This window comes from Macrobrachium nipponense, chromosome 3 (genome assembly GCF_015104395.2).
Source record: "Macrobrachium nipponense isolate FS-2020 chromosome 3, ASM1510439v2, whole genome shotgun sequence".
NCBI lineage: Eukaryota > Metazoa > Arthropoda > Malacostraca > Decapoda > Palaemonidae > Macrobrachium > Macrobrachium nipponense.
In genome coordinates this window covers 124,703,935-124,725,861 of record NC_087202.1, presented here as the reverse complement: position 1 = coordinate 124,725,861, position 21,927 = coordinate 124,703,935, and the positions used below count along the sequence as shown (strand labels likewise).

Genomic DNA, 21,927 nt, shown 5'->3' with positions numbered 1-21,927 from the left:
CAACTTCTTAGATTGGTCCCTTGGTTGGGGTGATGTCCAAGAAAGCTCATGATTCAGAGGGAATCGAACCTGAAGCCCTGTTATGCATTTTGTCTTGCATCGACAAAGCGGTACAGGATGGATCTTTTGAAGTATCTGCATTATTTGGAGCAGGTCTTTTGAAGAAAAGGACGGTGTATGGCGCCTTCTTAACAAAGGCAGTTTCGCATGCTCAGAGGGCAGCTCTACTGTATGCACCTCTGTCTGACTATTTGTTCCCTTCTCAGTTAGTGAAGGACGTGTCTCACTCTTTAACTGAGAAGGCGACGCAGGATCTTCTGACGCAGTCGGCTAGGAAGAAGAAACCTGCTTTAGTTTCTGACAAGAAAGGACCTAGCACTTCTACGCAGCCCTTTCGAGGTGGTCCGATCTCCAGACCTCCCGCAAGAAGGAAGGCTCCAGAGAAGAGAGGTAGGTCCGCCTTTCGTCCCTTTAAAAAGGGAAAATGAAACATTTCTCCTCCAAGCACCAGTAGGTGCCAGGCTCCTGGGATTCGTGGAGGCCTGGACAATGATAGACGCAGACGCGTCTTCATTGAATATCATAAGGAAGGGATATCGTATCCCGTTCCTGAATACTCCTCCCCTAACGTCAATACCAAGGGAACTATCAGCCAAGTACAAGGACCTGTGCTGAGGGATACTCTTTCGATCGATGGTGGAAACAAATGTGGGACAAGAGTGCAATAGAAACTAGTACTGGATCAAAAACTCCCCGGGGTTTTTACAATCGCCTTTTTCTAGTGGCGAAAGCCTCGGGAGGCTGGAGACCAGTACTAGACGTCAGCTCTCTGAACAAATTTGTTCAGAAGGAGAAGTTCTCCATGGAGACTTCTGCTTCAGTCCTAGCGTCATTACGACAAGGAGATTGGATGGTGTCTCTAGATCTCCAGGACGCCTACTTTCACGTCCCGATCCACCCTTCGTCGAAGAAGTACCTCCGTTTCATGACGGGGGGAAGGATCTTTCAGTTCAGAGCCTTGTGTTTCGGTCTGTCCACAGCTCCTCAGGTCTTCACAAGCCTGATGAGGAATGTGGCGAGATTTCTTCATCTCAAAGGAGTGAATGTCTCTATGTACCTAGACGACTGGCTCATCAGGGCCAGATCGGAGAGACAGTGTTTGGAGGACCTAAAGCTAACTCTGGATTTGACCAAGGCGTTGGGATTGCTTGTGAACCTCGAGAAGTCTCAGCTGACCCCCAGACAAGACCTAGTCTATCTGGGGATTCGGATGGATTCTCGGGTTTTCGAGTTTTTCCTGTTCGCAAGAGAGAACCGCAAAAGGTTTGAGGATAATCTCTCTCTTCTTAGAGAAGCAACAAACGTCAGCGAGGGAATGGTTGAGCCTTCTGGGGACGCTTTCCTCGCTGGAACAATTCTTCCCTCTCGGAAGACTTCATATCCGTCCACTTCAATTCTTCCTCAAGAAGTCTTGGAGCTGGAAAACCGGACAACTGTCGGACGTTTTTCCCATTCCAGTAGAGATAAAGGCACACCTACAGTGGTGTTGCTACCTCTGGAAGAGAACAAAGGGATCTCTCTAAGATCACAGAAACCCAGACTAGTGTTGTTCTCCGACGCGTCGGAGACGGGTTGGGGAGCGACATTAGGCTCGGAGGAAGTGTCAGGCACCTGGGAACCAGCACAGGTGTCCTGGCACATAAACTGCAAGAGCTCTTCGCCGTACACCTGGCTTGAAGAGCCTAGAACCTCTGGTGAGAGACAAGAAATAGTGCAAGTAAACGTGGACAACACCACCGCACTTGCCTACATTCGGAAACAGGGAGGGACACACCTCCTCGTTCTTTACGAACTCACGAGAGACCTATTACTTTGGACGTCTCAAAGGAACATCTCCCTGCTGACAAGGTTCGTACAGGGAGTAAGGAATGTGAGGGCGGACAGGCTCAGCAGGAGGAACCAGGTCCTTCATACAGAATGGACTCTGCACGAGGAAGTGTGTCTCGATCTCTGGTCTCTGTGGGGAACTCCAAATGTGGATCTCTTCGCAACATACATGTCAAAAAGGCTCCCAGTGTTTTGCTCGGTCGTGGAAGATCCAAGAGCGATTATGGTAGACGCCTTCCTGCTAAACTGGTCTCGAATAGACGTTTACGCTTTTCCCCCATTCAAAATCCTGGGGTTAGTATTGAAAAAGTTTGTGGCGTCAAAGGAGACGAGGATGACATTAATAGCCCCCTTTTGGCCGGCACAGGAATGGTTCACGGAGGTGGTAGAGTGGATCGTAGACTTTCCGAGATCCCTACCAGGAAGGACGGATCTTCTCAAACAACCACACTTCAAGAGGTACCATCAAACCTCCCCGCTCTCGCTCTGACTGCCTTTCGACTATCGAAAGACTTGTCAGAGCGAGAGGCTTTTCTCGCGAAGTGGCAAGCGCGATCGCGAGAGCTCGCAGAACCTCCACTACGAAAGTATACCAGTCGAAGTGGGAGGTCTTTAGAAGGTGGTGTAGAGCCAAGAAGTTGTCCTCCTCCTCTACCTCTATAGCGGAAATTGCTGATTTCTTGCTATTCCTGAGAGTAAAATCGCATCTAGCCGTATCCACAATAAAGGGATACAGAAGTATGCTCTCGGCTGTATTCAGGAACAGAGGATTAGATCTGGCAAATAACAAAGATCTCCACGATCTCATAAGATCTTTTGAGACTTCAAAGTCTAAGGAACCAGTACCTCCGACCTGGAACTTGGACGTAGTACTCAAATATCTGTCTTCGGATAGATTCGAGCCTCCGCATCTGGCATCATTTAGAGACATAACTAGAAAATGCCTATTCCTTTTATCTTTAGCAACGGCAAAGAGGATTAGTGAGTTACAAGCTCTGCAGGATAAAGTAGGATTCAAGGGAGACTCGGCTATTTGCTCGTTTAAGACCCTGTTTTTAGCGAAAAACGAGAATCCCACGAATCCCTGGCCTAGGTCATTCGAAGTCAAAGGAATGTCGAGTCTCGTAGGCAGAGAAGCAGAGAGGTCTCTATGCCCTGTTAGAGCTCTGAAGTTCTATCTTCAGAGGAAGCGTCAGTTGGGAGGCTCTAGACAAGGTCTTTGGTGCGCGGTAAAAGACCCCACAAGACTGATGTCCAAGAATGCGCTAGCGTTCTTTGTAAGAAACGTCATTACGGACGCTCATAAGGCCTGTCCGGACGACCAATTACAACTACTGAGAGTAAAAGCTCATGAAGTAAGAGCGGTTGCGACGTCTCTCGCGTTTTATAAGAATATGTCGCTTAAAAACATTATAGATACGACATATTGGAGATGCAACTCAGTATTTGCATCTCATTACTTGAAAGACGTGCGTGTGACGTATGAGAAGTGCTTTTCTCTAGGTCCTATCGTATCGGCAGATACGATTCTGGGTACGGGAGCCGACACCAATCCTTAAATGTATATACTGTTCTTCTGTTTGGATATGGTCGGGAATCTCTTCGAACAATGGAGGATTCAGGCTCGCACGGGCGGCCGTCTATGTTGTTCATAAGAGAATTCTTGTCATATCCAATTAGTTGAGTAAAATTTTTTTTGAAAAAATTATGTATGTGTGCGTAGTGGTTTTTGAGTTACGGTTGTTGTGACGAGTTCGGGGATAACTCGTAACAATCCTTAGTTCTAACATATGGTTAGGATCAGGTGGTCGGGATTGGTTGTGTGCTCCTTCATAAGGTGTATTGTCATATAAGTGGATCAGCACCCATTGACAAGGTCCTTTTAGGCTCTGCTGAGTAAGTGGGTAAGACCCCATCGGCAGACCCACAAGAACTCTTGGCCATAGATCACATATCTCGCTAAAGTTTCTTGAGGTGATGCAGACTACTGGGCAAACACCCACGAAGTCTACCACCTATCAGGTAGGAACCAAGGTTTTTTTTTTATACCTACAACATATGTTGTTTACCTGTCTATTCCATATAGTAGCTGTCTCTTACCCTCCACCGAAGGGTGCCAATCAGCTATGTATATATCTGACAGGTAAGTTGATTGTATGAAAATGATATTGTTATGTTACAATAAAGTTTCATACATACTTACCTGGCAGATATATACAATTAAAGGCCCACCCAGCCTCCCCGCAGGAGACAGGTGGAAGAGAGAAAATATGATAGAAAACGGGGATGGTTCCTAGTCCTGCCGCCAGGCAGGCAGGTAGATCACCTGACCTACCGTAGCGAGTGGCGCGAAATTTGAATTTCTGTCGGGGACGACGGAGTCTTAGCTATGTATATATCTGCCAGGTAAGTATGTATGAAACTTTATTGTAACATAACAATATCATTGTCATGATACAAATAAAGTTTTTATAAATACTTACCTGGCAGATATATACAATTAAATGCCCACCCAGCCTCCCCTCAGGAGACAGGTGGAAGAGAAAATCTGTTTAGAAAATGGGAAATGGTTCCTATTCCTGCCACCAGCAGCGGCAGTGGCGGTAGATCACCTGACCTACCTGTAGCGTTTGCCGCGAAATTCGAATTTCTGTCGGGGACGACGGAGTCTATAGCTAAGTATATATCTGCTAGGTAAGTATGTATAAAACTTTATTGTATCATGACAATATCATTTTACTACAAATTGTGATATTTCTGATCTATTCTTCTGAGTTAGACCCATTTCCACTTTGTGATCAGGTATAACTATAAGGTTGTATTTATGTAACAAAGATTTAAATGTTTCATATTCAAAAGATTGTATAAAATTTTTAAAAAGAAAATATTCCTCTTTTTTTCTCTTTCCAGCTTGATTTTCCAGTGTTTTCAAAATGAAATTTCATGAGAGTATTACAGTTTTTAAATTTCCTTGGGAGCAGGTTGCTCAAGGTATCTGGCAGCGTTATCCAAACCCCGAAAGGTGAGTGCTGTGTATAGCTACTTGTATACTACTTACTATCACAGGACAACTACTTTAATTCTCTAATCATTCTTTGGTGTAGTATTGATGATATTAGTAAATATTAGTTCTGCAAATTACAAGATAGTATTATGAAGTTATTGGGGTTTGGGGGCTGGCTGCTAAACCAGTTACTGACATTCAGTTGTCTTGTGTGTTGGTGCAAATATTGCGTGAAGCCATAGAATGGTGGGTGGGATCTTTTCCATACTTGGCAGGCTGTCACTTTTGTTAGTAATAAAGAAATATTTTTACACATGCAACTTACCCGGCAGATATATACTTAGCTTATGTCTCTGACGTCCGACAGAATTCAAAACTCGCGGCACACGCTACAGGTAGGTCAGGTGATCACCCCCTACCGCCGCTGGGTGGCGGTAATAGGAATCATTCCCGTTTTCTGACAGAATTTTTCTGTCGCCGGTGCTGACAACAACTTTGTTGGTAGCTCCTGCTTAGAATTTCTTGCTTGCTTCGCCGAGGATTATTTGGGAAGTATTTGATCTTTGGTTGTTGGCATTACGCTTTGTGTTGGATTTAGTTAGTAATTATGTCCGATTTAACACCTGGAACTCTGTTTAGAGTATGTGTAAATGAGGGATGCAAGGTGAGGTTGCCTAAGGCTACTTTGGACCCTCACACTGTTTGTGTCAAAATGTAGGGGGAGGGATTGTTCGGTTTAAGGATACATGTGATGTATGTAGAACTTAACTGAATTACAATGGAAAGAACTAACTTCGTATGTTAGAAAGTTAGAAAAGGATAGGATTAGAAAAGCTTCAGCTAGAAGTTCAAGTAGATCCTGTTCTGCGGAACAGGATAGTATTTCTAACCCTGCAGTAGCTTCGCCATCTTCCTTTTTGGTTTCAGCTCCTTCCCCCCGCAGCGAACCCGCAGATGTGTCTGCCGAGAGAGCCGCTGTGGAAGCTTCAATCCGCAATTTGCAACAGCAATTGCGAGATATAAACCAAGTAAGGGTGAAGTGTCTAGTGATAAGTGCAGTGGAGGGGGCGTCTGACCGACTCCGCATCGCTCCTAGGCCTAGACCTCTTTCAGACTCCCATGCCCAGGGGAGGAGGAATGTCGAAAGCCGCAAGGGGGATGTAGAGTATCCCAACGGTCAGGCATCCCTTCAGCAGGTCCTGTAGACTCGTCCAGGCTGCTATAGAGAGCTATAGGAAAAGCCTCTTAAGGAAGTGTTTTTCCGACTCTGATTCGTCCTCTCCTAAACGAGGATGGAGCTCTTCTTCCAAATCGCGCCCTCTCAAGAGAGCCTGGAAACCTCCAGGAGAAGGCGCTCTTGACTCCAGCCCGGAGCCTTTTCCGGAGTATTCTCCTGTGCCTAAGAAGGCTATGAAGGATCCGGAATCCTCTCCAGAAGGGATTCGGTCATCTACTAAGAGATTCCTATTGGACCTCCAAGAGAATCTCTCTTCTTTAGTAGGCTCGTTTTCGACTAGTAGGCGCAAGGAGCCTTCTCGCAGGAAGGACGCCTCTCTCCAGTCAAGAGGTCTGTTAGGAAGGAGGAGTATAATAGGCGATCTTCTCCAGTAAGAACCTATTCGCCTCCTAGAGTAGACGACTCCTTTGAAACTTCGTCGAGACAGGGAAGATGGTATTCTCCTCGTAGAAGCTCTGAAGCTAGGAGTCATAGCGCAAAGCGACAAGAAGTAGCGCTAGATCCTCTCCTTGTAGGAGTAAGGAAAAAGTCTCCTTGCGAGAAGACGATCGGTTCGTATCTGTCGAACGATCTCCTAGGAGTAGGATCTCCTCTGCAAGTGGTAGGAAAGAACGAGAACGCTCTGCTCAGAGAGATAGAAGCAAGAAAGGCTCTCCTTCTAAGGATGATTTTTCTAGAAGGCGCCAACGTTCGATAGGACGCCTGGATGATCGAGTCTCGTTAAGTTACTCGAGACCTTATGATAGGCTTTCTTCAAAGGAGTCAAGCGCCTCTCCTAGCAGGTTCCAAGATTCTACGAAGAACCTAAACAGGGGTTCGCGTCCTACTCCTGGAAGAGTATCTAGAGCGGACGCTTACCGTTCTCCTAGCAGGCGTCAAGAGCCTGAAAGGAGCCTAATCGAGGATCTGAGCCCTACTCCTGTAAGACGATCAAGAGTAGGCGCAAGCGCTTCGCCTCAAAGGCAGCCAAGAGCCCTAAAACGAGCTTTCCAGGGATTTGCGCCCTAATCCTGGTAGATCAGGAGTAGGCTCTGACGCCTCTCCTCGTAAGATTCAGGAGCCTGAAAGGAGCCTTTTTGTCAGGCGCGCGCCCTACTCCTAAGAGTCACAGAAGAGTAGGCGCAAGCGCCTCTCCTCACAGGCGCCAAGAGCCTGAAAGGATCCTGACTTTGGATTCGCGCCCTACTCATAGTAGGAGCTCGAGAATAGAAACGAGTGATTCTCCGGATAGGCGCCAAGAGCCTAATAACGCAGGCTCTAGATCCTCCCCTAGTAGGTATCAAGAACCTAGGGAGCGAAGAAAAGCGGAGTTTTGTTCTTTACCGAGGGAAACATATCTCGGGTATTGAACTGGCGGCTCCTTCTGACGAGCTCTTGAAGGATAAGAGTCGCATACCTGCCAGGACTTCTTCACCGAAGAAGTCTTCCTCTCCGAATGTAACCTTGGAGGAAGTCTCGGAGGAGGAAGAGACGAAAGAAGTATGAGTCTCTGATTATAAGAGACTTTCTCCATTACTTCTTCAGGAGTTTTGGGGACTCGCTGTGTTCAGCTGATCCTCCTTCTCCGGGATCTCTGCTATCAGTACTAGTTGGCAAAATCCCCCTCTTTTGTCAAGATGCGGCCAACTCTATCTATGAGAAAGGCCATCAAGAATCTGGAGAACTGGCTCCTGGTTAAGAAGGAGGCAGGTAAGACGGTGTTTTTTTGTGTCCTCCGTCTAGATTGACAGGTAAGCCGGGTGTCTGGTACGACACGAAGGAACCCATGGGGTTAGGCCTTCCGGCTTCCGCAAACGCGGATTTTTTCTGCTCTAGTAGAATCATCTAGAAGACGCTCTCTACTTTCGGCTAAAGCGTCTTGGGGAATGTGCGAGATGGACCATTTACTCAAGGGTCTATTTCGCACACTTGAAGTCTTCACTTCATGGATTGGGCCTTAGGAGCTCTAGCAAAAGAGCGCAAGATCCGGAGTTCGTGACTATGGAGGTGTTATCAAGTGTCCTTTCATGCTTGGACAAGGCAGTCATGGATGGATCCACAGAAGTAGCATCTCTCTTTGGAGCAGGAGTACTCAAAAAGAGATCAGTTTATAGCTCGTTTCTCTCCAAGTCTGTTTCGCCTTACAGAGATCCTCTTTGCTTTTTTTTCCCCACTCTCGGAATACCTTTTTTTACCCTCAGGAGACAGTGAGGGACATTTCCAGATCACTGTCGGAGAAAGCTCCGCAGGATCTTCTTGCTCAGTCCGCCAAGAGGCTTAAACCGCTTGTGCCAATGGCTAAGAGAGAGGGAACAGCGAATAAGGTGTCTTTCCAACAGCCCTTTCGAGGAAGAACACCTCAAGACCCGCAACTAAGAGTAGAAGGCCTTTCAAGAGAGGACGATCTTCTCGAAGGCCATTCTCGAAGCCGCAGTGAGACAGGAGTCCTCCAGACTCCAGTAGGAGCCAGACTTTTGAGGTTCGCGAAAGTCTGGGCTCAGAGAGGGGCGGACAACTGGTCCCTCTCAATCCTCGAGAGAGGATACCTGATCCCCTTCAGGGAAAAACGCCCTTAAACATCCACTCCAAGGGATGTTAGCGGCAAGATACAGAGATCCTTTAAAAAACCAAGCACTATTACATCTGGTGCAACAGATGCTAGAAAAGAAGGGTATAGAAACAAGGTATTAGACATTCATTCAACCAGGATTTTTACAATCGCCTCTTTCTGGTACCAAAAGCCTCGGGGGAGTGGAGTGGAGACCAGTGCTGGACGTAAGCGCTCTGAATCACTTTGTGATCAAAACAAACGTTCACGATGGAGACGTCGTCGTCAGTTCTTTCAGCGCTAAGAAAAGGGATTGGATGGTGTCATTGGATCTACAAGATGCCTACTTTCATGTACCCATCCATACCCTCGTCCAGAAGGTATCTAAGATTTATGATAACAGGGCCAAGTATTTCAGTTCGCGCCCTTTGTTTCGGTCTTTCCACAGCTCCCAAGTTTTCACGGGATTGATGAAAAATGTAGCACATTGGCTGCATTTAAAAGGAATAAGGATATCGCTGTATCTCGACGATTGGTTGATTCGCTCGCAATCCAGGGATCAGTGTCTGGAGGACCTAAGGTCAACGTTGGACTTGACTCAGTCTCTGGGACTGTTAGTGAACCTCGGGAAATCCCAGATGATCCCCAGCAAAGCATTGTCTATCTGGGGATTCTGATGGATTCTCGGGGTTTTCAAGTGTTTCCGTCCATAGAAAGACAGGAACGGTGCATTCTAAAAGTGAAGACCTTCCTAGTAGAAAGAACAATGTTCCGCGAGGGAATGGATGAGTCTTCTGGGGACCCTCTCCTCGTTGGAACAGTTCGTTTCTCTAGGGAGGCTTCACATAAGACCTCTTCAATTCTTCTTGAAGGAGAATTGGGACCAGAAGAATCAGGATCTGTGGGAATCTTTCCTCTGTCCAGAGAGATAAAGAAAAACCTCAGCTGGTGGTTAGAACCAGGCAGACTGAACGAGGGACTATCGCTGCAGTTACCGAACCCCTCCCTAGTGTTGTTTACAGACGCATCGGAGACGGGATGGGGGGCGACGTTGGGCCCGAGAGAAGTGTCAGGCACCTGGAGTGGGAACAGGTGTCCTGGCACATCAACCGAGAAAGAGTTAGTGACAGTGCATCTAGCTCTCAGCAGTGGGAAGCCCAAGTCGCAAACTCAGTGTTGCAGGTAAATTCCGACAACACGGACAGCTCTAGCCTACATAAGAAAACAGGGGGGACTCACTCCCTCTCACTGTACAAGAAGGCGAAAGAGCTTCTTCTAAAATGGTCAAAGGAGCGGAACATGACACTCTTGACGAGGTTTATACAAGGCGAGAAAAACGTCAGAGCAGACTTGTTGAGCAGGAGAGATCAAGTCATTTCCACGGAGTGGACTCTACACTCAGAGGTCTGCAATCAAATTTGGAATCTATGGGGAAGGTCAAACATAGACCTGTTTGCACTCATTGGAATGCCAGCTGGAGAACTACTGCTCTCCGATTTCAGATCCAAGAGCAGTAGCGATAGACGGCCTCCTCCTAAATTGGGAAGGAATAGACGGCTACGCTTTTCCTCCTTTCAAGATCATAGGAAACGTCATAAGGAAGTTTGTTCTGACGAAAGGAGCAAAATTGACCCTAATCGCCCCATTTTGGCCAGCTCAAGAGTGGTTCACAGAGGTACTGGAATGGATGATAGATTTTCCAAGGTACCTTCCTTTAAGGAACGATCTTCTCAGACAGCCCCACTTCGACAGATACCACAAAAACAACCTCCCCGCGCTCGGTCTGACTGCCTCAGACTGTCGAAGGACTCGTCAGAGCGAAGGGGTTTTCACGCGCTGCTGCAAAGGCAATTGCAAGGGCCAGAGACCGTCAACTATACGCGTGTACCAGTCGAATGTGGAAGTGTTTCCGAAGGTGGGCCAGGAATCAGAATGTATCCTCTTCCAGTACCTCTGTGACGGAAATAGCAGTTTGTTCATGAAACTTACCTGACAGATATATATATATAGCTGTATTTTCTGAAGTCCGACAGAATTTAATAATTCGCGGCACACAGCAGTGGGGGGCGGCCAAGGTGGTAGTACCCATTCCCGCCGTGGGAGGCGGATATCAGGAACTATTCCCATTTTCTATTCATATTTTTTCTGTCGCCGGTCGTAAACAACTGTTTACAGACCTCCGCCTAGGATTTTGAAAAACTTCATTAGCCGCTTAAGTATCCTAATTATTCTTTCGATTATAACTTGGATTTGTGGCTAGGCATACGCTATCGTAATTGTTTTCATTGCATTTTATGTCTGAAGATAGTTAGCCTAGTTTCAGACTTTGTTGTCTGCATGGTAAGGTGAGGCTACCGAACTTTCGGTAGACACTCGCTTTTATATATATGACGTTTACATGTTTTCTTTGCATAAGTTCAATGTAATTAGTGTAATGTGTGACTCATTACGGAAGAAGGAGGATTCATGTACGCATTTTAGAGCGTGTTAGAATCAGGAGTTTCCTCCACATTATCTTGATAAAACTATAGAAAGGATAAACAGAAGTTAGAAATAATGAACCTTCTAACCTCCTGTAGATTTTATTTTGCCTAACCCTGTGGTGTGGCTTACGGGCCTAGAAGAAGTGTCTGCTAGAGGATTACATCAAGTATTCTTTAGACTAAAGTGCACTCTGGGAGAGGGCATGTCGAAAGCCGCAAAAGAGGGTTACGGGGTTCTCCCCACCGATCTGGCGTCCCATTCGGCAGAACCTGTTGACGCTTCCCAGGCTGCTAAACGTCCTCCGAGGCGTCCTCTACCCGCGCAAGGGTTGGAGATCTCGAAAGGACTCGCGCCCTCTAAGAAGCTTTAGAGAAAAGGACGCTTCACGTCCTCTCTCTCGTTAGGAGGGAACGTCAGATCGGCGGCCCATAACGCCTCTAGGCCTAGACCTCTGTCGGACTCCCAGGAAACCAGGGAGAGGGCATGTCAAAAGCCGAAGGAAGGTTACGGGTTTTTTCATGCTGATCTGGCTTCCTTTCGGCAGGTCCTGTTGTCGCTTCCCAGGGGCTGCCGAAGATCGAGCACGTGCACGAATCTTGAAGGATTGCTTCTCGTCCTCCGAGGCGTCCTCCCCACACAGGGGTTGGAGCTCTCGGAAGGACTCGCGCCCCCTAAAGAAGCTTTAGAGAAGAGGACGCTTCACGTCCTCTCTCTATCGTCTCGAGAGGATGAAAGAGTCCTGTGCCCTGTCAGGGCTCTCGAGTTATATTTACATAAAACGAAGGAAGTAAGAGGTCCTTCGGGTAATGTATGGTGCTCAGGAAGAGACCACATTTACCCTTTTCGAAGAATGCACTGGCTCTTTTCCTAAGGGAAATATTAAGGAGGCTCATTCATCTTGCCAGAAGAGTGATTTGAGCCTCCTGCGAGTGAACGCTCATGAAGTTAGAGCTGTTTCAACCTCGCTAGCATTCCAAAAGGATTTGGTAATCAAGGACATTCTAGATTCCACCTTTTGGAGGAGCAACTCAGTATTCGTCTCCTCTCCTAATGGTGCTCCGTATACGTTATGTAACGTTCGCTTTACTTCGAAAAAGCAAGCTGATAAGTTTGACGTCCGGCAAGCTGCTTTGCACAGTCAAACAACTTATGTCTCTGGTTCGGCATAAGAAGGGCAATTTAGACGTGAAGAAGTTTTTGGAGGTGCTCGACGTCCTATAGTAGAGACATTCTCCAGGACGCTCGGCAAGCACCTTGCGAGGGTGTCTTTCGGACGCTCGGCGTTCCTTTGCTGAGTGCGTTTCTGGAGATGGTCTTTTGCATTACTAAGACGCAAGTTGTCGCACAGGCGGCCACTGTCTTTGTAAGAAGGTATGAAGGTCTTTAAGGCCCGTCTTGAAGACGAAAGCCATACGTCTTCCTTTAGTGTTCACACACTTCAGGAGCAGCGTGCGGCTCTCCATTGGAGACTCGCATGAGGACGTCCCTTGAAAATATTCAACGTCATATGCAAAACGCGGTTCGTCGTAACATTGAGATGTTGGAAAGGTCGCTCGCCAGGACGCCTCTTGGCGGGCCTTGCATGCATCAGGGCGCTTAACGAGTTCCTCTCTGAAACATCGTTCAGAAGACTTGGTGTTCTCTGCTCAGCACGCTCGTAGCTAAGCAGGACGTTTTTTTTGAGGACGCTCAGCAGGACGCTTTCCAGGACGCTAAGCAGGACGCTTTTGAGGACGCTCGGCAGGACGCTTTTGAGGACGCTCAGCAGGACGCTTATGAGGACGCTTTTGTGGACATTCGCCAGGACGCTTTCGGTGGGGAAGCTCGCAGGACGCTTTGCGAGAGTAAAGGCGTCTTATTTGCTGTTCACGACGTTTTCTTAGGACGCTTGACGCTTTATAACGCTCGTCAAGACGAGGTTTTTTCAGGACTCTCCACAGGACATTCCTTTACAGAAAAAAGGATTCGGAGTTAGCGGAGAGACATACCCGAATTTTTTCTTCGATCCTCTTTCCTCTTCATCGATTTCTCTGAGAATCGGGAAGATTATATACTCTGATTCCTGGGTGACTTTCGGTCATGTTTAAAGGTTTTCCCCTATTAGCAAAGTGCTAATAGTTTTGTCAAGTAAGGACGTTTTCCCCATTGTCAAGATACTAAACGTTTTGTCATTTAAGTGGGGGACCCCTCATAAATGGGGTAGTTCTCATTGACATAGATTTTTAACGTTTTTATCGTTTAAGCGGATAAACTCGTTAACAAAATTTCGGAAGAGCTCTCATTCATTTTCAGAGGCTCATCCGGGGAGTAAGAAAAGACTTGTAGACTAGATCCAGGAAGTCTTATGTCCCAATATCATAAGAACATTGAACGGTCCTTTTCGATCCTCGGTTCTCTCTTGATGATCTCTATTCGAATATTACTCCCTTTTCTTGGAAAAGAGTCTTGGCAAAGAGTCAAGGAGTTCTTTTAAAAAGCCTCATTCATTAGAGCGTGGACAGTCGTTTCCTTTCTTTCTCTCTTCCTCGTCGAGGAAAGATGTAGTAGAGAATTCGATGTTCAAATTACTACAATACTACGTAGTTTATCTTTGCGTCATTTTGCTAACGCATGGGTCAAGTCATATACGCATATCGTATTTACCTCTGCGGATAGAAGCCGAAAGAACTGTTGTTCTAATGTATTTATTTGACACTCCCTTCAACCTTCCAAGAGTTTTCGGAGTAAGAACAACTCTTCAGGTATTGTTACGACAACACCGACTCGGCTTCTGTTTTTAGCGAATTCTGTTTCGTTTAAATAGACCTGCTTGAGAGTTTTCCTTTTGCTCGATATCATACCTATTCCTTCGTAAAGGAGTAGCTGGCAACTCAGGCAGTTAGTATTCTGTTTCACCATTGAGCTTTCCTTCGAGGAAGACTTCTCCTTCACTCTCTTTGATAGAGATCGAAGGTGGTCGATCTCCAATCCTTATTTTGTTTTCTTGAAGGAAGAATTTAGGATGGAGATCGTTGTTCAGAACCTATAAATATACTACGATATTAACCTCGCGACATGATTCTACTAAGCAGTTGAATTGTCCGAGGGGTAGGCGCATATCCTAGTTATTCTACGGATTGCGACTTAGACGAGAAGTATTCTAATTGAACTGCAACTCTGGTTGCCTGCAACCTCCCAGGAGTTTGTTTCAATTTTATATACTTATGGTTTTGTCACGACAACACCATTTCAACTTTTATATTTACCGAAATTCGTTTCGCCTAAATATAATTGCTCGAGCATATCTTTATTGCTCGGTGGTTCTAGCCGAACGCATTCCTTTGTGGAATATGGATTACCTGGCAACTCAGGATGACGAGTCAGCGGGAGCTCAAGCTCAGCTACTGCGTATTGAACTGCCTGATAGCAGCTCAGTATCAGCTGGGCCTTCGAGATGCACGGTTGATTATGTCTCTCTCTCTTTCCTGCTTTGATTGACTACCGAACCGTATCTCTGCCCAACAATCATGGACTTAGGTCTCTGATTAACGGGGGTTTCTCGCAATTATGAAGGAACATCTACTGCTGTGACGATAGATTCCATCGCCTTCGATATTGCGAGAATTTTTTCAACAGAGATATCTCTTAGACACTTTCATCTTTCTGTTTAACGCACGGTAACAGAAGTCTGTACAAGTCTCCCGCTGCATCGACTGCGATAATGCGAAATGATTTTGCAGACATCTGGGTTTGTCTTTAAAATATCTCCATATTCGTAGGTGTACAATTGTTCATTGTTCAACCCGAATTAACAGATATGTCAAAAGACATCGCCTACTCTCGACCTGACAGCTCTACTTCCAAATGTTCAGCCCATGAGAAGCAGTTCTTCAGGCAGCTTTCCCTGTGTTTTCATTACTGAAGAACGCCCCGCTTCATTGCAACTACGACTTCTCACCGGACAGCAATGAAATAGCGGTTAGCGTTTTTCAGTCATTGGTAGGCACAGGTTCAGAATCTTGAGAATCCTTATCTCGATTTGTCTGTGAAGACGTAGGTTGCATTCAATATCTACCTTCGTCTTCAACGGTACAGAGCGATAAGATCTTCAAGAGTAATGGCAGCCTCTTGGCCAAGGCAAAGCAGTGCTGCCACCTATTTTCAGTGTTCAATCGGAGGAGGCCGCTTTCTGGAGATAGTGAAGGGAAATGACTGTTCCTCCACCTCGACCTCTGTGAAGTTCCTTATGGTTCTATCTTCCGTCTGAAGTATGAGATAAGCTAGAAGTCCTAACTATTGTAGAATATGCAAATATGTTGTTGACGGCCTCTAGGCTCAGAGATTCGGTTCTGTCAAACAACAAAGCTTCACGATCTTTGAGGTCTGTGGAGATCTTAAAATTCTCTGGATCAAAGGTTCCGACATGGAACTTAGACGTAGTCTGAGTTTCTGATGCCAAAAGCAATTCGAACCTATCCTTTCTGCGAACTTAATACACGTGACACCAGAAAGGCTAATATTCTAACCGCTCTAGCCACGGCAAAGAGGGTTAGTGAGGTTTTAGCCATCATCAGAGGTTTTGGCTTTAAAGGACATAATGCGGTCTGTCCTCTAAGCATTCCGTTCTTGATAAGAACGAAAACCTGTCTAACCCTTGACCCGAAGGCTTGGAGACCAAGGGTATGGCACAAATTATTGGGCAAGGGCATTAGAGGAGTCCTGTGCCCTGTAGGGTCTCTCAAGTTTTATCTTGATAAAACTATAGAAAGTCAAGGTCAACGGACAATCTGCGGTGTTCCGTAAAAAGACCAGACTGGTTCATGTCCAAAAACACCCTGGCATTATAGCCAAGGAGTTCTTTTAAGAGGTCTCATTCATTGTGTTTGCATAAGATTTGAGATTTTTTCTTAATATGAATGCTCAAGAGGTGAGGGCACGGCCTCGGAAGCATTTCAACAGAGCATGACACTCAGTAACATCCTGAGTGCCACACTTTAGCAAAGCAACTCTGTGTTCGCTTTCACACTCCCGACAATCTGCGGGGTTCCGTAAAAAGACCAGACTGGTTCATGTCCAAGAGCACCCTGGCATTATAGCCAAGGAGTTCTTTTAAGAGGTCTCATTCATTATGTTTGCATAAAGATTTTGAGATTTTTTCTTAATATGAATGCTCAAGAGGTGAGGGCGCCGGCCTCGGAAGCATTTCCACAGAGCGTGACACTCAGTAACATCCTGAGTGCACGCTTTAGCGAAGCAACTCTGTGTTCGCTTCACACTCCCGACGGGATGTGAAGACGACATTTCAGATCCGTAAGTCGCTAGGACCATACATATCCGTAGATATATTATTGGGGGCAGGAAGCAACACGAATCCTATCCTATAGAAAAGGGATAGGTGTGCTTTTAACTTTGAAGGGTTGTCGCTTGAGGCGCGTTGCCTTTTCTTTAGCCTAGAAGTTATGGAACTAACTTTGATAGGTTAGGTCAGGTGGTGGTGGTTTTAGCTTCGTTGCCCTCAGAAGTATGGTCATATGGTCTAGTCACATTGTGGTCACGCCCCCGTTGACAGATCATCTAGAGCGCACCAGCATTACAGGTCTCTACCTCGCTTGGCAACTCTAGTAACGCAGAAGCAGACTTTGGTGACAGTAATCACGAAGTCGGCTATGCTAACAGGTGAGGAACTAAGATGTATATCATCTACTTAATTTAGTTTCCCAAAAAAATCCTATTCTGTCTCTTCCCACCATCCGAAGGTGGGATTCAGCTATATATATATCTGTCAGGTAAGTTTCATGAACAAAATGTTATTGTTATAATACAATTAAGTTTGTTCATACTTACCTGGCAGATATATAATTAAAGTGCCCACCCACCCACCTCCCCTCAGGAGACAGTGGCACTGATAAAAGGGATTTTGACGTAAGGAAAAATCTATTTCTGGGCTCAGCTCGTGTCGCTGCGCGAAGAACTTCAGGTAGGAGGGGGAGGCTGTTTCACTTTCGCCACCGGTGGAACTTCAGCCAATGGGCCTCAGAGCATAGTGTCAAAAGGTCTGGGTTGGAGCTGGTTGACGAACCCACCTCCAGCCAGACCTTTCCGTCAACTTCCTTCCAAAGAATTGACAGAGTACGCGGAGGACCTCCTTCAGAAAGGAGCTATAGCGAGAGTCAAGAGATTAAATTTCAAGGTCGCTTGTTTCAGCGTGCCAAAGAAAGGCTCACAAAAAAGAAGGGTAATCTTAGACTTGTCCCGCTTAAACTTAACCATCCGCTGCGACAAGTTCAAGATGCTCACGATCTCACAGGTGCGGACCTTACTTTCCCCTGGGGCCGTCACCACCTCTATCGATCTTACAGACGCCTACTATCATATCCCTATTGCAAGACACTTCCGTCCGTATCTGGGTTTCAAGATAGGAGACCAGACATTCTCCTTCAAGGTAGTTCCATTCGGACTCAACGTGGCACCCAGTGTTCACGAAGCTAGCGGAAGTGGTAGTGCAACAACTCAGATCACAAGGGATTATGGTAGTAGCGTATCTCGACGATTGGTTGATCTGGGCCCCAACAGTCGAGGAATGCAACAGAGCTACACTGAAAGTGATTCAGTTCCTGGAATATCTAGGCTTCAAGATAAACAGGACCAAATCAAGATTCACTCCAGAGTCAAAACTTTCAGTGGCTGGGCATTCAATGGAATCTATCCTCCCACACTCTGTCGATTCCATCAACCAAAAGGAAAGAAATAGCGAAGTCAGTCAAGCAATTTCTAAGTCACAAACTAGCGTCAAGGAGAGCTCAGGAAAGGATCCTGGGTTCTCTCCAGTTTGCATCAGTGACGAACGTCTTAATGAAAGCCAAACTGAAAGACCTAACCAGAATCTGGCGCTCGCGAGCAAATGTCAGGTCCAGGGACAAACTATCCTCAGTGCCTCTGATTCTAAAGAATCGACTTCGCCTGTGGGCGAGAGTCAAGAATTTGTCAATGTCAGTACCCCACCCCTTCAGTTCCCTCCACCAGGGATCACCATCCACACAGACGCGTCCTAAGCGGCTGGGGAGGGTATTCCCAGGTCAAAAAGGTTCAAGGGACTTGGTCACCTCAGTTCCGTCAGTTCCATATAAACGTACTGGAGGCAATGGCAGTGTTCTTGACTCTAAAAAGGTTACGCCCACCAAAGTACTCCCACATAAAGCTAGTCCTGGACAGCGCAGTGTAGTACATTGTATAAAACAGAGGAGGCTCCAAGTCACGTCATCTAAATCACGTCATGATAGCCATCTTCTCCCTGGCAGACAAGTTCAGTTGGCATCTTTCCTCCACTCACATAGCTGGAGTGAGAAACGTCATAGCAGACGCCCTATCCCGATCAGTGCCCCTAGAGTCGGAATGGTCACTGGACAACAGTTCGTTCCAATGGATCCTTCAAAGAGTCCCAGGGCTACAGGTGGATCTCTTCGCATCCCAAGCGAACCACAAAACTACCGTGTTATGTAGCCCCCAACCTGGACCCTCTGGCCTATGCACGGACGCCCTGGCTCTAGACTGGAACAACTGGGAGAAGATTTATGTCTTCCCTCCAGTGAATCTTCTCATGAAAGTATTGAACAAACTCAGGACATTCAAGGTTCAAGTGGCTCTAGTAGCCCCAGACTGGCCGAAGAGCAACTGGTATCCTCTAATTTTGGAGCTGGGCCTTCGTCCCTCTTTCGGATCCCCAGTCCCAAGCTCTCCCAGTCAGTACAAACGAAGACTGTGTTCGCTTCCTCAGGGATTCTCAAAACCCTAACTTTATGGATTTCATGAAGTTTGCGGCAAAAAGAGATGCGAATATTGACCCTCAGAATATTCTCTTCTTGGAATCCGATAAAAGGGATTCAACTTTGAGGCAGTATGATGCTGCTGTCAAAAAGTTAGCAATCTTCCTGAGAGAATCGGATATTAGAATCATGACAGTTAATTCAGCTATATCCTTTTTCAGATCCTTATTTGAAAAAGGTTTAGCAGCTAGCACGATTACGACAAACAAGTCAGCTTGAAAAAGATATTTCAATTTGGATTCAACATAGACTTGACGGATTCCTACTTCTCGTCTATTCCTAAGGCATGTGCTAGGCTTAGGCCTTCTGTAAGGCCTACGTCAGTTTCATGGTTCTTAAAACGATGTTCTAAAACTGGCTTCCGAAACCGATAATGACACATGCTCGTTTTATAATGCTCTTAAGAAAAACCCTATTTTTTATTAAGCTTAGCTTCAGGAGCAAGAATTTCAGAACTGTCGGCTCTATCCAGGGACCCGGATCATATTCAGTTCCTTCCCACAGGAGAAGTCCTACTTTCTCCGGAACGTAGCTTTTTAGCAAAGAATGAAGATCCTTTGATGAGGTGGGAACCTTGGAAGAAGGTACTACCCCTTCCACAAGATGTATCTCTTTGCCAGTTACAACCTTACGAGCCTTTCTGTCTAGGACTCCTCATCTTCATCGGGTCCCCTCTTTAAGAGGGAAAAAGGTGGAACTTTATCCATTAAAGGCATCAGGCAGCAAATCCTGTACTTTATTAAGCAAGCCAATCCTGACTCTTTTCCCGAAAGCACATGATGTCAGAGCAGTAGCCACCTCAATTAATTATTTCCAACATATGAACTTCGATGAGTAGAAAATGGGAATAGTTCCTGATATCCGCCTCCCACGGCGGGAATGGGTACTACCACCTGGCCGCCCACTGCGTGTGCCGCGAATTTTTAAATTCTGTCGGACTTCAGAAAATACAGCTATATATATATCTGCCAGGTAAGTATGAACAAACTTAATTGTATTATAACAATAACATATTTCCTATTATATTTGAGACTAAAATGTAACCTTGCAGTCTCGACTATAAAAGGTTATAAAAGTATGCTTTCCTTGGTGTTTAGACATACAGGACTAAACATCACGGATGACAAAGATTTACACGATTGATTTAAATCATTTGAGACTTCGAAGTCCAAGACAGCCAGACCACCCAGCTGGAACCTGGATGTGGTACTAAGGTTTCTCATGTCAGAGAAATTTGAACCTCCCAATAACTCATCGTTCAGAGACTTGACTAGAAAATCGATTTTTCTATTTGCATTAGCATCAGCTAAAAGGATTAGTGAACTCCAGGCTTTAGAAGGCACAGTGGGCTTCAGGAAGGATTCTGCAGTGTGTTCATTTAACCCCCTATTTTGTTCATGAAACTTACCTGTCAGATATATATATAGCTGTATTTCTGACGTCCGACAGAATTTCAAACTCAGCGGCACACGTAGTGGGGCGGCCAGGTGGTAGTACCCATTCCCGCCGCTGGGAGGCAGATATCAGGAACCATTCCCATTTTCTGTTCATATTTTTTCTGTCGCCGGTGCTGGAAACAACTGTTTACAGTACCTCCGTCTAGGATTTTTGAATATCTCGCTTTAAATTATCTGGATTGACTTTTGGTATCGACTTCTGGATTGTTGGATTGGCACGCGTGATAGTGGATTGGTTTTTGATTTTGGATTGGCTTTTCTGTGTACATGAGTCGGGGATCAAGTACTGGAAGTTTCAGAGTGTGTGTGAGGAGTGAATGTAAGGTGAGGCTTCTTAAACCTTCAGTTGATCCTCACACAGTTTGTATGGAATGCAGGGGGCATGTTTGCTTGGTTGATGATCGGTGCAATGAATGCAAGGATTTGGCTGATGATAAATGGAAGATGTATGAGACCTATCGACGTAAATTGGAGCGCGATAGAGTCAGGAGGTCTTCCTCCAAGAGCAGTTCTACGAAAGGTAAGGAATGTAACATTCTCCTCCTCTAACACCGGTAGATTTTGCTCAACCTAATCCTGTTTTGTTGCCTTCGGGCCCCAGTGCTGTGTCTGGAGAGGTAATACCCTTTCTCTGATTCTTGAGTCTATTCGCGCTCTTGAATCGAAAGTTTTGGCCTTAGAAACTGGCCCTGTGAAAGTTTGTGTTAGTGCCCCTAGTGTTGTGGAGGGGGCGTCAGATCGGCCCATAATGCTCTAGGCCTAGACCTCTATCGGACTCCCAGGACTCAGGGAGTGGGTATGTCGAAAGCCGCAAGAGGGTTACGGGGGGCTCCCCACCGATCTGGCGTCCCTTCGGCAGGCTTGTTGCTAAATCACCCAGGCTGCCAAGGAGCGCGCACGAGCGCGTGTCCTGAAGGATTGCTTTTCGTCCTCCGAAGCGTCCTCCCCGCGCAAGGGGTGGAGCGCTCGGAGAGACTCGCGTCCGTTGAAAAGGACTTTTCGTCTTGAGGACGCTTCACGTCCTATGTTTCCGCTTTCGTCAGAGGATGCGTATGACGCCTTTCCTCCTCAGAAGAGAGGTAGGGTTTCTACCGACGAGGACGTTGGTTTCCACGCACAGGCGTGTTCACCTGAGAGGCAGGTAGCTGTACCTGCTAGAAGGAAGGAGGCGTCCCCTCGTCCCTCGCCTTCTCGCAGGGTCAGTCCTGCCCCTTCTTCTGCTCCTTCGTCACCTACGAAGGATATCCTCGTGTCCCTTCAGGACCAGATTACGTCGCTTATGGCTCAGAGGACTCGCCCAGCAGTGGTCGAGCCTAAGCGTAGAAAGGACGTTAGGCTGCCCGTCAAGAGGACGAAGCAGTCTCATTCTCTCTCGTCTCGTTCGTCTCTCTCTCCACCTCCGGATCGTCACCGTTCTCGTTCTCCGAGTAGATCTTTCGCTCTCGCAGTAGAGGACGCTCGCCAGGACGCTCGGCGTTCGAAGCAGGACGCTTTGCGCTCTCGGCAGGGCGCTGTTGAGGACGCTCGGC

General features: G+C 46.5%; 1 protein-coding gene across 1 annotated transcript in view; it reads left to right on the top strand.

Moving 5' to 3' along the window:
• Positions 1-4,797: 4,797 nt before the first annotated feature.
• Positions 4,798-21,927, top strand: part of LOC135222043 (PRELI domain-containing protein 1, mitochondrial-like) — a gene marked incomplete at its 5' end in the record, with an annotated part of 49,716 nt that continues 32,586 nt past the window's right edge. Inside the window, 1 exon segment of the mRNA XM_064260177.1 lies at positions 4,798-4,909. Coding sequence (XP_064116247.1) covers positions 4,821-4,909 — 89 coding nt within the window.